This window comes from Mercurialis annua, linkage group LG2 (assembly GCF_937616625.2).
Source record: "Mercurialis annua linkage group LG2, ddMerAnnu1.2, whole genome shotgun sequence".
NCBI classification, from domain to species: domain Eukaryota; kingdom Viridiplantae; phylum Streptophyta; class Magnoliopsida; order Malpighiales; family Euphorbiaceae; genus Mercurialis; species Mercurialis annua.
Window position 1 is genome coordinate 55,396,214 of NC_065571.1, and position 12,485 is coordinate 55,408,698.

At 30.6% G+C, this 12,485-nt stretch overlaps 1 protein-coding gene and 1 pseudogene across 1 annotated transcript; both read left to right on the plus strand.

Moving 5' to 3' along the window:
* The first annotated feature begins 1,276 nt into the window (after positions 1-1,276).
* LOC126669633 (protein NRT1/ PTR FAMILY 1.1-like) lies at positions 1,277-4,405 on the plus strand (annotated as a pseudogene).
* A 4,533-nt stretch (positions 4,406-8,938) lies between these two features.
* On the plus strand, positions 8,939-10,507 carry LOC126670617 (peroxiredoxin-2). Its single transcript, XM_050364385.1, has 3 exons — positions 8,939-9,156; positions 9,242-9,321; positions 10,089-10,507. The coding sequence occupies exons 1-3, from the start codon at positions 9,002-9,004 to the stop codon at positions 10,340-10,342; spliced, it is 489 nt and encodes a 162-aa protein (XP_050220342.1). The 5' UTR covers positions 8,939-9,001; the 3' UTR covers positions 10,343-10,507.
* The last annotated feature ends 1,978 nt before the right edge of the window (positions 10,508-12,485 follow it).

A 12,485-nucleotide genomic window follows, 5' to 3' on the forward strand; every position in this document is an offset into this window, starting at 1 on the left:
AACGAAAAATAATTTAATAATAATTGTATATTATTTTTTATTACTATAATAATTTTATTTTAATATACTCACTCACTAAGGAAATTGTAATTAAATTATAAGATATGAATATTAAAAATATCAAATGAAAATAAAATGAATTAGAATAATTAGGTTTGTCTCACGCGCATTTCACATCGTGTGTAATACACAATCCTTTTCTTTTAAAATAGAACCTAAAAATTAAAATAAATTAAATATAAAAACAAGATATAGATATAAATATAATTTTTAAAAAAGAACAAATAAACATTAAAATATCGGATGCAAAATTATTAAAATAAAATTTAATTTAACCCATATATATGCCTTTCTTTAAAAAATCAATAAAATTATTAAAATAAAATTTAACCATTCAAAAATATCTTGATTTTTAACTTATTTTGTTTAAGTTCTCACCTTTTAAAATTCTCAATTTTTTTTATTTTTATTTTTTCAGTTTTAATTGCATCAATTTGTTCAAATTAGATTGGAAAAAAAAAGTTTATATTTTTTATATTGCTTCATATATTATTTTAATTTATATTTTTATTATAAATTTAAATCTGAAGTAAAGTGAAAAATATTAACTTTTTTTTCACTTCAATTTAAATAAATGACTACAATTAAAATTAAATATCAAAAAATGGGCTAAAATTAAAGAATTTGAAGTTAAAGATGTGATTGAATGATTCAGCCTTAAAACAATCTAGAGTTGTTAGTGTTGTTCGTATTGTTTTTACTTTGTACTTTTATCCATATATACTGCGTGAGAAAGAAATAACTTTGGCATTTGTCCAATTTTTAGTCACAATAAGCATATGATGATCTTACCTGGCCTCACTTCAAAAGTGTAGTTTTAATGAGAATAAAGAGTAACGTCCTCATGATAAAAATATGATCATAACGCATTACCAATATTCTTTTTTCCCTTTAATCTCCTTTAATACCATATTTAAACCTTTTTTTTTTTCAAGTTATAGATGCTTGGCTATTATTTAAATGAATAAAAATTATATTTATCCTAATTAATTAACTAACTACGATTTAAATCTCTTATTTATTAATTTTACATAAGATCACTACTTAATTAAATAAGAATGATTGTAGTATTTATTTTTATAAATTAGCTTATTTTATGTCAATAAAGTACATTTTTAAATACATGTAATTGTCTTAAAGTGTCTATCACTTAACAGTGGTGCTGATGCCAAATGAATGGATTTTTCTAAGTGACAATATCTATAAATGCGCAATCTGACTAGAACATCATTGGAAGGCATATGTAAAAGAATTATCAATTATGCCATTTCAATAAGCCAAAACCGTATATTAATAATTTGATATATAGTGATCCTCTTGTATTCATTGTAATCTCCACCACATTTTACTCTAATGTCCAATTCTTTGTTCTTGTTTTACTAATTCCTATAAATGTATAGCTACGTAATAATAAAAACAAGACTAATTACTTGCAGTACAAGAAATCAAGAATAATGGAGATTTCAGCAGCAGATGATGAGAAGAAAACAACCCAGGTTGTTAAAATGAAAAAGGGTGGCCTCAGAACCATGCCTTTTATCATAGGTATTTTTTTTCTTTCTATTTTGATCAGTTTAAACAAGAAAAAATAAGTCAGGATTATATGTTTTGAGCTAATTTTGATGTATTATTACAGCAAATGAGGCATTTGAAAAAGTTGCTGGAGTTGGGCTTCAAGCAAAATATGATCGTGTACTTGCAAAAAGAATACAATTTCAGCAATGTTGATGGAGCTACTATATTATTTTTATGGTTAGCCATTTCGTATTTTACGCCTATCATCGGAGCTTTCCTCTCCGATTCTTACTTAGGTCGGTTTCGTGTCATCGTCCTCGGAACATTCATCAGCCTTATCGTAAGTTTCCCCGTTCCAGATTATAATCTGATATAATGATCAATTTAGGTTTAACGATATAAAAAGATTCACATAGAGTTTAAATTTTTACGTCTTTTATCAATTTTAAACGAAAAGCTATGTTCGGTTCATGGAAAAAATAAAAAATATCACAACTATTTAATCTTGATGATTCAGGGAATGATTCTGCTATGGCTAACGGCAGTTTTCCCCGGAGCAAGACCGCCACATTGTCCCCAAATAGATGGGAATTTAAAAGGCTGCATATCTCCAAATGCAGGCCAAATATTATTTCTTCTATCTTCATTTGGTTTCATGGCAATCGGCGCCGGCGGAATCCGGCCATGTTCCTTAGCATTTGGTGCAGACCAATTTGACAATCCGAACAATCCAAGAAATGAAAAAACATTACAGAGCTTTTTTAACTGGTATTATGCCTCGATCGGAATATCGGTTATGGTTTCGGTTATTTTCATTGTGGCTATTCAAGATTATGCTGGTTGGGTCGTTGGGTTTGGGGTTCCGGTCGGGTGCATGTTGGTTTCGATTAGTCTGTTTCTTATGGGTTCGTCTCGTTATATTAAACTCAAGGCGAATACGAGTTTGCTTTCGAGTTTTGCGAGAGTAGTTTCTGCTACTTGGAAGAATAAACATATTTCTTTGAATTCTAGTGATTCTGATAAATGGTTTTATCAGAAAGGCTCAAAGTTTGTCATGCCAACATCAAAACTCAGGTAATTTTTTTGAAATATTCAGGTATTTTATTTATATCCATATTAATGCAATCAAAATTTCAGAGCAACAACTCGGATTCGGGCCCAAATCACCCGTACAAAATGGTTAATTCAGACTAACCGGTTGGATCACTGGTTCAACTGCCGGTTCAATTCAGTTGGACCAATTCTTTTTAGTTTTTAAGTTTAGTTAGACAGCTCAGTTGGCTAGTTCTCGGTTCAACTCCTTGAACCGTCTAGTCTAGTCCGGTTCTTAAATCACTGGTTAAATATAAATTATTATTATGTGGAATTTATATTCATTCCTTTAAATTTGTGACATCATCATCACCAAAGAATTTATGTTGAAACCAACATTGAGTTTTGTATTTAAGTGACACTTTTTTTTTTCAAAGTCCAATTCACCATGTCCGACTCGGCTCTAATACTATCTCTATTAGTCTTGATCTAACTAGTTCCACGTAAAAAGTTGAACCAAAATACTCATTTAATAGTTGAATTTAAACGAGTTAAATATTTTTACAGTTAGTGAATTATACATATACTTCTTATACAACAATTATCGACGTTTTATTTTTTACATTTTAGTAACCGAACTTTCATTTTGCTTACATGAACTTCTTTTTTCTTTGCTATCTCAGATTTCTAAACAAAGCTTGCATAATTAAAAATCCTGACAAGGACTTAGACAACGATGGACTAGCCGTAGATCCATGGAGTCTCTGCACAGTAAAACAAGTAGAAGAGCTAAAAGCATTAATAAAAGTCCTACCAATATGGTCCAGCGGCATCATAATCGCAGTCACAATCAGCCAACACTCATTTCCTGTACTCCAAGCTCAAACCATGGACCGGCATTTCATAGGCAAGGCCGAAATACCCGCAGGCTCATTCGGTGTATTCACAATACTCACATTAACAATTTGGGTCGCCATTTACGATCGAGTTTTAGTCCCGTTAATCGCAAAAATCACTAAACGACCTCGAGGACTAACGAATAAACAGCGGATGGGAATCGGATTAGTCATCTCGTGTCTAGCCACCGCAATGGCTGGCTTAGTAGAGCACCAGCGTCGCGTAATGGCGTTAAATCAAGGTCTTGGTGATAAGCCTAAGGGTCTAGTCAACATGTCCGCAATGTGGCTTGTGCCTCAGCATTGCCTTACCGGAATTTCCGAGGCGTTGAATGCGATCGGGCAAATAGAATTCTATTATTCGCAGTTTCCGAAGAATATGACAAGTATAGGAGTCGCTTTATTTTCGCTCGGTATGGCGTTTGGGAATTTGGTAGGGAGCCTTATCGTTGGAAGTTTGAACCGAGCCACTAAAAATAATAATACGAGAGTGAGTTGGGTATCGGATAATTTGAATAAGGGTCACTATGATTATTATTATTGGATACTTTCGGGGCTTAGTGTATTGAATTTCTTTTACTATTTGGTGTGTTGTAGAGCTTATGGTAATGAGGATGGTAGGATTTTTGATGAGGGGGATGCAATTGAAGAGGAAGAATTGGATAAATCTGTTGTATCTCATCAAATCAAAGATGGTGGTGTTTGATTTTTTGTAGTAATTTGCAAATTTGAATTAGGTTTCTTAATTTTGGCATGATTACATAAAAATGTGTATGATTCAAGAAAATTATATTCAAACTAGACTTGATGTAGTGATGAAATTAAAGTTAGTTAAAATGTAAATAAATTAGTATGAATTAAGTGTGTTTTGTAATTTTAATATAAATTTGAAGTTTTTATAATTTGAAATATAAATTTTTATTTTGTTGCAATTTTAATAACCAGTTAAAAATATAATCAATAAATATGTTAATGTATTACTATATCCTTTGTTTCGGAGTACTAGCGTTCCACATCAGCATCATTTGATCAAAAATTTAGATTGGTGATCGAACTGTAAATAAAATTAGTGTTTCAAATTATAAAAAATAAAAAATATTATCGAAATTGCAAAATATACTAAGTATAAGTTATTTATATTATTTTTGGAACAACGCATATATAGATCCCATAATTTGTCCTATTTTTGGCATTAGATTCTTACATGTCTATCTGTCAACATTGAATCGTTAAACTTTCAATTTTATAGACATTGGATTATTCTGTCACATAAAAGTGTTAACTATGTCAATTTAGACTAAAAAAAACAGTTTAGAGACTTAATGTCGACAAAAATAAAAGTACGGGGACTAGATTTTAATAAACGTAAAGAATGAAACGAATAAAAACTTATTATAATTTAATACTGTGTGAAGTACACGTATTTTATTTTCGTGACAGGGGCGTCATTTCTACAAAATTATAAGAGTAGGGACTCAGTGTTGACAATATAAGTGTAGGAATTCTATGCCAATAAGTGGGCAAATACAGGGACTCAAGTATGTGTTTTATTAGCATTTAAGCCATAAACACATGAGTTTATGCTAGTAAGTAGAATATTTGGTTTTCTACAACAAGTTGCGATGAAAAATAAGAAATAAAAAGGGCAAATTGATGTGAAATCATTATTTGTAAGCAAGAAATTGTAGAGTCAAGTCGAATGTCCATGATTTGAGCTTCAACCATCACATGATGGGTCGTTTACTAGACTTGCAAATTGATGCGAAGACTTTGAACTCCATTAATGATCCACAAGCTTTTGGATCTCTCCCTAATTAATTAGAACATGTTGCTCAATTAAACTAGAAGCAAACAGATCTCGATTATATTAGACTCTCTTTTATAATATTTTTATCACTTTTTACCATCAAGATAAATTGAATTCTGTCAATAAAAGTCAGTAAAATCAACTATATGAAATGTATGCTATTCGAGAAAATTAAACTTTAATATACATATACAGTGGGGGTGGAACTATCAAAAGATTTAGGTAGGCTCTAATCCGGAATGCCGTCAAAAGAATTTCAAGGAAAAAAATAAAATTTATCGTAAAGTTAAGATTAGAATGAGGTTCGGTTCAGATTGTCAGCAGATTAGAGATAAAATAAATAGTCACAACAACTCATCTAGTTCGAATTGAAAAAAAAATTCTTATTTTCACTGCAAAAGCTAAGCTAAATTTTTTTGTTAACTTTCCATTATACTCTTAAAACATAATTACCTTAGAGTTTAGACGTAAGGTTATTTTTATAGTGAAATTTGTGCAAATCTTGTTGCGTTGTCCTCTTCTCCTTCTCTTGTCCCCAATTTTTGTTATGCTTACATGCTATGGTCTCCCGCATTTAGCGCGGTTTGTTAAGTGCTCTGGCGCATGGAACATTATTTTTATACTTGTCGAAGGATCTTTTGTGATCCCCAGAATCAATTACACGTGAGTGTTAATCCGAGATGCATTAGGCGCCCCATCTCATTCACGGATGGCACATGTTCGACCTAATGGCATTAGTTGATCAAGCTGTGATGGCGACCATCATAGCTCGGGAAGATCTTTCTTGACAATCTGTGTCAGGTATTTGTCCGAGGTCTGGCCTCATTTCCTGTAGCTCAACGATCCCCCTAGACACTAGAACGGTAAATTGTTTGACTTAGCAGTACTTACTTTCGGCGAGATTGCTTCACCCCTATGTAGTGTCATCACTATGTTATCAATAATTAACAATGTTGTAGTTAGTTATAAACCAATGGGTTAATTCCTAAAAAATCATGAACTTTACACGAAGTTTCATTTTAATCATGAACTTTAAAAACTGTCATTTAAAGGCACGAACTTTCATTTTGTTTCAAATCTATCGCCAAAGTAAAATCCGGTATATTTTATCCTATATACTCTAACTAAAAGATAATCCTATATACTCTAACTAAAAGATAATAAGATTTAATGTCGATTTATAATTTGGGTCTTTCATTAATGGTTTATTGAAAAATTTAATCAATAAAAATACACTGAAATGATAGCTTTGAAACAAAATGAAAGTTCGTGCTTTTAAATGGCAACTTTTAAAGGTCATGATTAAAATGAAACTTCATGTAAAGTTCGTGATTTTTTTAGAAATTAACCCTAAACCAATTAACTTTAAATCACTTTATTTCTCGTTTATAAAATTTAAGGACAGTGGCCAAATAAGTCATAAACTCTGACGTGTTTTATGATTTAGTATGAATTTTAACTTTGAAATTTTAAAATTCATTTTCTATAATTCATCATCAAATATTTAATAATAAAATTATTGATTTGAATATCGAATGTGATATAATAATATATATTACAACATCCATGTTAATATATTTTTATTAATAAACTATTAACTTTTTATAAATTTATAAAATAATAGTACTAATTGTATTTGAATTATTAAAATTAAAATTTTAAACTGCAAAGTGACTTCGAAGCTTTATATAGTTTGATCCAAATACATAATTTGACTAAATCTTAGATGTATAAAAGCTACATTTCATTAGAAATACAATTGATACCATACCAGATTCGTGTTATATTCATGAATTCAATTAATTAAATGTTAGAGCATCTATAATGCATTGTTATTTTTTATGCTAAATTTAATATGAAAAAATGATAAAATAGTATATTTAATATAATTTTCTAAATTTATTTTCAATGTAAAAAATTAAAAAAAAATGTTATAATTGCTTATTATGATAATTATCTATTAACTTTTTTTACTATGTTACAAAAAAATCAATCATATATTTTATAATTTTCTTAAATTATACTACGATCACGTACAAAAATACTGTCTTTCGGTTCGGCAATATGAAATAATAATTTTTATTTTATATTTTATATAATAATAAACTCTTTTAAATAGAATTGTTAAGTGAATTGTTGAATTATAAAAAAAAAATTATAAATTATTTTAATATACGGGCATGAGGTTTATAATTAAAAATTTAATCAATCGGAATCGTAAAAAAATTTAAAAAAAACTAATAAATAATAATAAAATCATAACTGAAAATAAATTTTGTTTGGTTGTTGAAATTTAGCATATGCTATAATTCATACTAAATTTTACATAGAATATAGTATATGTTAAATTTAGCAATAATAATGACTCAGTGCTACATTATAGTATTAGCATGTAGCATTATTTTGGGAATGCTCTTAACAAAAACCTATTTATTTATTATTTTTATTATTCAATTAATTTGAATTTATAAATAAGATCTAAATATAATATTAAAGGATTGAGATTCCATAAAGTTCATTTTGAACTTGAGAGGGTCATGTTCACGATCTACACCGTTCATTTATATAATGAACGGTGTAGATTAAAAAGGTACGATCTTAATCAAATTAATCTAAACCGTTCATTATAAATGAACGGTGTAGATCATGAACATGACCCCCTAAAGTTCATTTAAACTTGAGGGAATCCTAATCCAATATTAAAACATGGAACGAATAAAGGATCATTTTACCCCTAAACTTGGCACAAAGTATAAAAAACGTCAAAATTAGCAAAATGAGATCACTGTTACCCTAAACTTGTCAAAATCGGTACAAAAACCACTCTCCCCACTCTCACCAAAGAGAGTAAGATACACTCTCCGGTATTAGGTGGTTTTTAATGGAAAAAAGGTTAAAATGATCCTAAATTTTATTTATTCTTTCAAATTAATCCATAATAATTAAAAAATCAAATTAATTTTAAAAGTTTATATATCAATTTTTTATTAACTAAAAATATAAGGGATCTTTATGTATTTTTTACAAAAAATATCCAATTTTTTAAAAAAAAACGATGAGCAGCTGTCGGATTCTTCTCCGGCAGCTGCTCATCGCCGTCTCTGTTAGAGACGGCGAGATCCGTCTCTCACAGAGACGACGAACTCGTCTCTGTGAGAGACGACGAACTCGTCTCTCACATAGACGAAGCTCGTCGTCTCCGTCTCTCAACGGAGACGATCCAACTTTTTTGGGGATGCTTGGTCGGATTTGAGCGGTGGTTGGTCGTTTTGGGTGGTGGACAATGGAGGAAGAGGGTGGAGGAAGAGGGTGCTGTTAAGAGAGTTATAATTTTTATAAATCCCACTCTCTAATTATGTGCCACGTCAGCACAAGAGGGGTTTTTGAGCCGGTTTTGCCAAGTTCAGGGTAAAAGTGATCCGATTTTTTCAATTTAGATGTTTTTGATACTTTGCGCCAAGTTCAGGGAGTAAAGTGATCCTTCGTTCAACATGGAACAGCTCAACTGCAATAGCTCCAGCCTCCAAGCCGACCCTACTAAGCGGACGCCAAAACTTTATCAAATACAATTTAATGGACCCGAACCCATTCTATATATAAACACGCTTCGCCTCTCAGTTCTACTCACTTGTCAACCATTTCGATCGCAATTCCGAAAGAAAAAAAAAATTAATCACTAAAAATTATTTAAATGGCTCCGATCGCCGTTGGAGATACCCTACCGGAAGGAACTCTTGCTCACTTTGACGAGCAAGATCAGCTCCAGCAGGTCTCTATTCACACTCTCGCCGCCGGTAAGAAGGTCGTTATCATCGGCGTTCCCGGTGCTTTCACTCCTACTTGCAGGTATAAACCTAGAAATGATTTTTTTATTTTAATTGAGGATTTTGATTTGGTGTGATTGATGTGTATTGTATTTGTAATTGTATAGCTTGAAGCACGTGCCTGGATTTATCGAGAAAGCTGATGAGTTGAAATCGAAGGGAGTTGCTGAAATTCTTTGCCTTAGCGGTATGTTTCTTGTTAATTTAACTGATTATTGAGTTTAAATATGATCCGTGTTTGTTGATTTTTGATTGCCGTTAATTGCTGATTTCTGAGTTTACTATAGTATTTATTGGATTTATCAGTAAGAGTGAAATTTACATGATGCATTGTATTTTGATCAGTATGTTTAAAGATTAATCAAAGTGCTTGCTTTCTCTGTAATTATTTGTTCGTTAGGTGCGATACACTTGGAGTATTTGTCGGAAGTTATACAGAGTATACCGAGTGTTTTCCATGTAGTGAACATGCTTGCGTAGATGAAAAAGTTGTGTGAAATGCAAATATGCTAGTGGTGATAGTCTACTATTTTGTTGGAAGTTACTTTCAAGCTTATTGTTTGAGATTAATGGTTTGTTTGGTTCAAATGAATTCTACAAAAGTTTGTGGAATTTATTTGTAAATGAACATAGTTATATTTGGTTATTTTTAAATTTATTTAGTAATTCTATTTTTGAAGATCTAGTAGAATTAGTCATATTTATGTCAAATGAGTTTCTAAATGAACCCCCTTTGGGTTCCACGGATAGGAAGTTCTAGGTATGGTATATAGGCAGGTTCCCTAGTCCGGAATAGCCCTAATAGGTAACAGTTTAAAGGCTAGATTACTTGCATTGGTTTATTTGTAAATGAACTGAATTTTAGAGTAGTATTGAACTAAGTAAAGGGCATGATTATATTGTCAGGTATTTTGTTTTGACATCTAAACTATTAGTGTTGGGTATTGGTTGCAGTGAACGACCCCTTTGTAATGAAGGCATGGGCCAAAACTTACCCTGAGAACAAGCACGTTAAGTTTCTTGCTGATGGCTCTGCTACATATACCCATGCTCTTGGACTTGAGCTTGATTTGAACGAGAAGGGACTTGGAACTCGGTCGAGGAGGTTTGCTCTATTGGTTGATGACCTTAAGGTGAAGGCTGCAAATGTCGAACAAGGCGGCGAGTTTACAGTATCTAGTGTTGATGAAATTTTAAAGGCTTTTTAAGTTACTGGTGAAAGTGATGTCAATGTAGTGTAATGTGGTGTTCCTATGTAATCCACCCTGAATGTTGTTCTTGTGGATTTCAAGGGAGCATTGCCTCTTTTGTTTTGAAACAGCAATGTTATCTTTATCGTAATAAAGAAGTGGCTACTTCTATTCGGATTGAAATGAGAGTGTTCTTCTTTTGTGTTAATTTGAAATGCTTTCACATAGATGCCTTAACATAACAAATGATGAGGCTCACTGTACCAGTAAAATTTCAAAGTACAGCACTTATGAGAATGAATCTGATATTAAATTGGATGGGAAGATGTTTATTTTTGCCGCCTGTAGCTTTTTCCTTCTGCTGTAATTAATGCCTTTATGGTTTATTTTCGTCTTTGACTTGTATGTTGTTTTAATTGGATAATTATATACTAATATAACGGTCGGCACTCACTCATGCAACAAACCAATTAAGGTGTTAATGATGTGCTAATAATGATTAAGAAAATAAGCAATAATAATTTTATTTTTTTTATGGATTAACATTTATCAAAAAAGTGCATATTAAAATTTGTTTATCGTGAATCAAAAATTAAAAATGGATTCAAAATCTTTTAACGGTAAAGATAGAATCGTTAAGTGAGGTGGTAAGGTATTCTCTAGTTTAAGTGACGTTGCGGAGTCGAATCATACTCATGTATGCGGTTGTTTAACAATTGAGACTAGAATTTGCTTTCCATAAAGGACTTACATTTTTCAAATAGAAATTAATCTGAATATAAAAGATTTAAAGTTGTCGTCTTATAGTCGGACTTGTTCAAGAAAAAAAATTATTGCACGTAACTGTTGTGCCTCGTCATTCGTGCAACAAACCAATGGTGCGTTAGCCATGTGAACAACTTAATAATAAAAAAGTAAATAATAATTAAAAGATTCTCAATCGCCAAATGCTCAGTGGCTTGTTGTAAATATGATATGGCACAACCAACTAATGCACGGGATAAACACTCATTCAGAAAACCTTATATACGATGTAATAAAAAAATATGTAATTGTTAATGAGTTATAATAATTCTTGAAAATATTATATCTTATTGTTTTATTTATTTGTATTTTATTTTTTTTCTGTTGAAAGTTTTGTCCTTTTTATATAAAATGATTTTTCAAGTGGTTATTGAATTAGAAGTTATATTTATAGTTTTTGAAATTAAAAGTTTGTGAATGTTGAAAAAGTCTGATAAAAATTGTATTTCATTAGTAAAATAGTTGATCATTTACTTTTTATTTATGCAAATAAATCTACAAATCAGACAATGTGTGTTAGCTTGAAACGGCATGTCAGGTTATCAGGTTTAATTTAAAAAAATCAAATTTTTTTATAAATATTACTATTCAATCTCTCAAATTTAATTTAATGAAATTTGAAAAATTCAAAAAAATTACAAAAGAGTAATGCTATATAACCCTCCTTTTTAACCCACCTTACGTGTCATTAAAAGAGCGGATGAATTAAAAGTTGGAATTTAAGATATAAACTTTTGGAGATGGATTTGACGAATTAAATGTTGCCACGTAAGGAGAGACAATGAAGGTGGTACAATATGGAGGGTTAAATAGCATTTTTCATTACAAAAATATAAATCGAACGAAACGTTAAAATTTCATTATTCAAGAGATTACCGTACATAATTTATTTACTTTTTTTTTTATCTTTTTAAGGAATGGAATGCATAGTAGTCTCTTTGTCCAAAGATGAGCATGAATCTTGTGAACTGTGAGCATCTTTTTGACCGTATGCTTGTGTGGTTTGGCATGAGTCTTAAAGCAAGAATATCACTGTGACTACTTGTGTGTAATCGAACCAAATCAATAACTAAGTTGAATTGATAATTTAATTCGGTTGTATTTAACACTATAATCAAATTTCAATGCAGTTTTAGTGTAAAGAACCAAAGAAATCAATTGAACAGACCAGTTTAATTTTGTTTAATTTGAATTATTTTACGTTCTCATAATTTTTGTTGGATTTAAAAATATAAAATTTTAATTTAACTCGGTGCACATTGCATATTTTTAGAAGTTTGCCTGCTGCACACAAAGAAAACACCTTTTGATTTGCAATAAATGCTTTATAACTAATTGCTTAATCCAAGGTTTGCAT

What these genes read in the sequence shown, in the direction of transcription:
- LOC126670617 (XM_050364385.1), top strand. Translation starts at nt 9,002, where the DNA reads ATGGCTCCGATCGCCGTTGGAGATACCCTACCGGAAGGAACTCTTGCT. An exon ending in GCTTTCACTCCTACTTGCAG is followed by an intron (nt 9,157 to 9,241) that starts GTATAAACCTAG and finishes GTAATTGTATAG; the next exon opens with CTTGAAGCACGTGCCTGGAT. An exon ending in TGAAATTCTTTGCCTTAGCG is followed by an intron (nt 9,322 to 10,088) that starts GTATGTTTCTTG and finishes TATTGGTTGCAG; the next exon opens with TGAACGACCCCTTTGTAATG.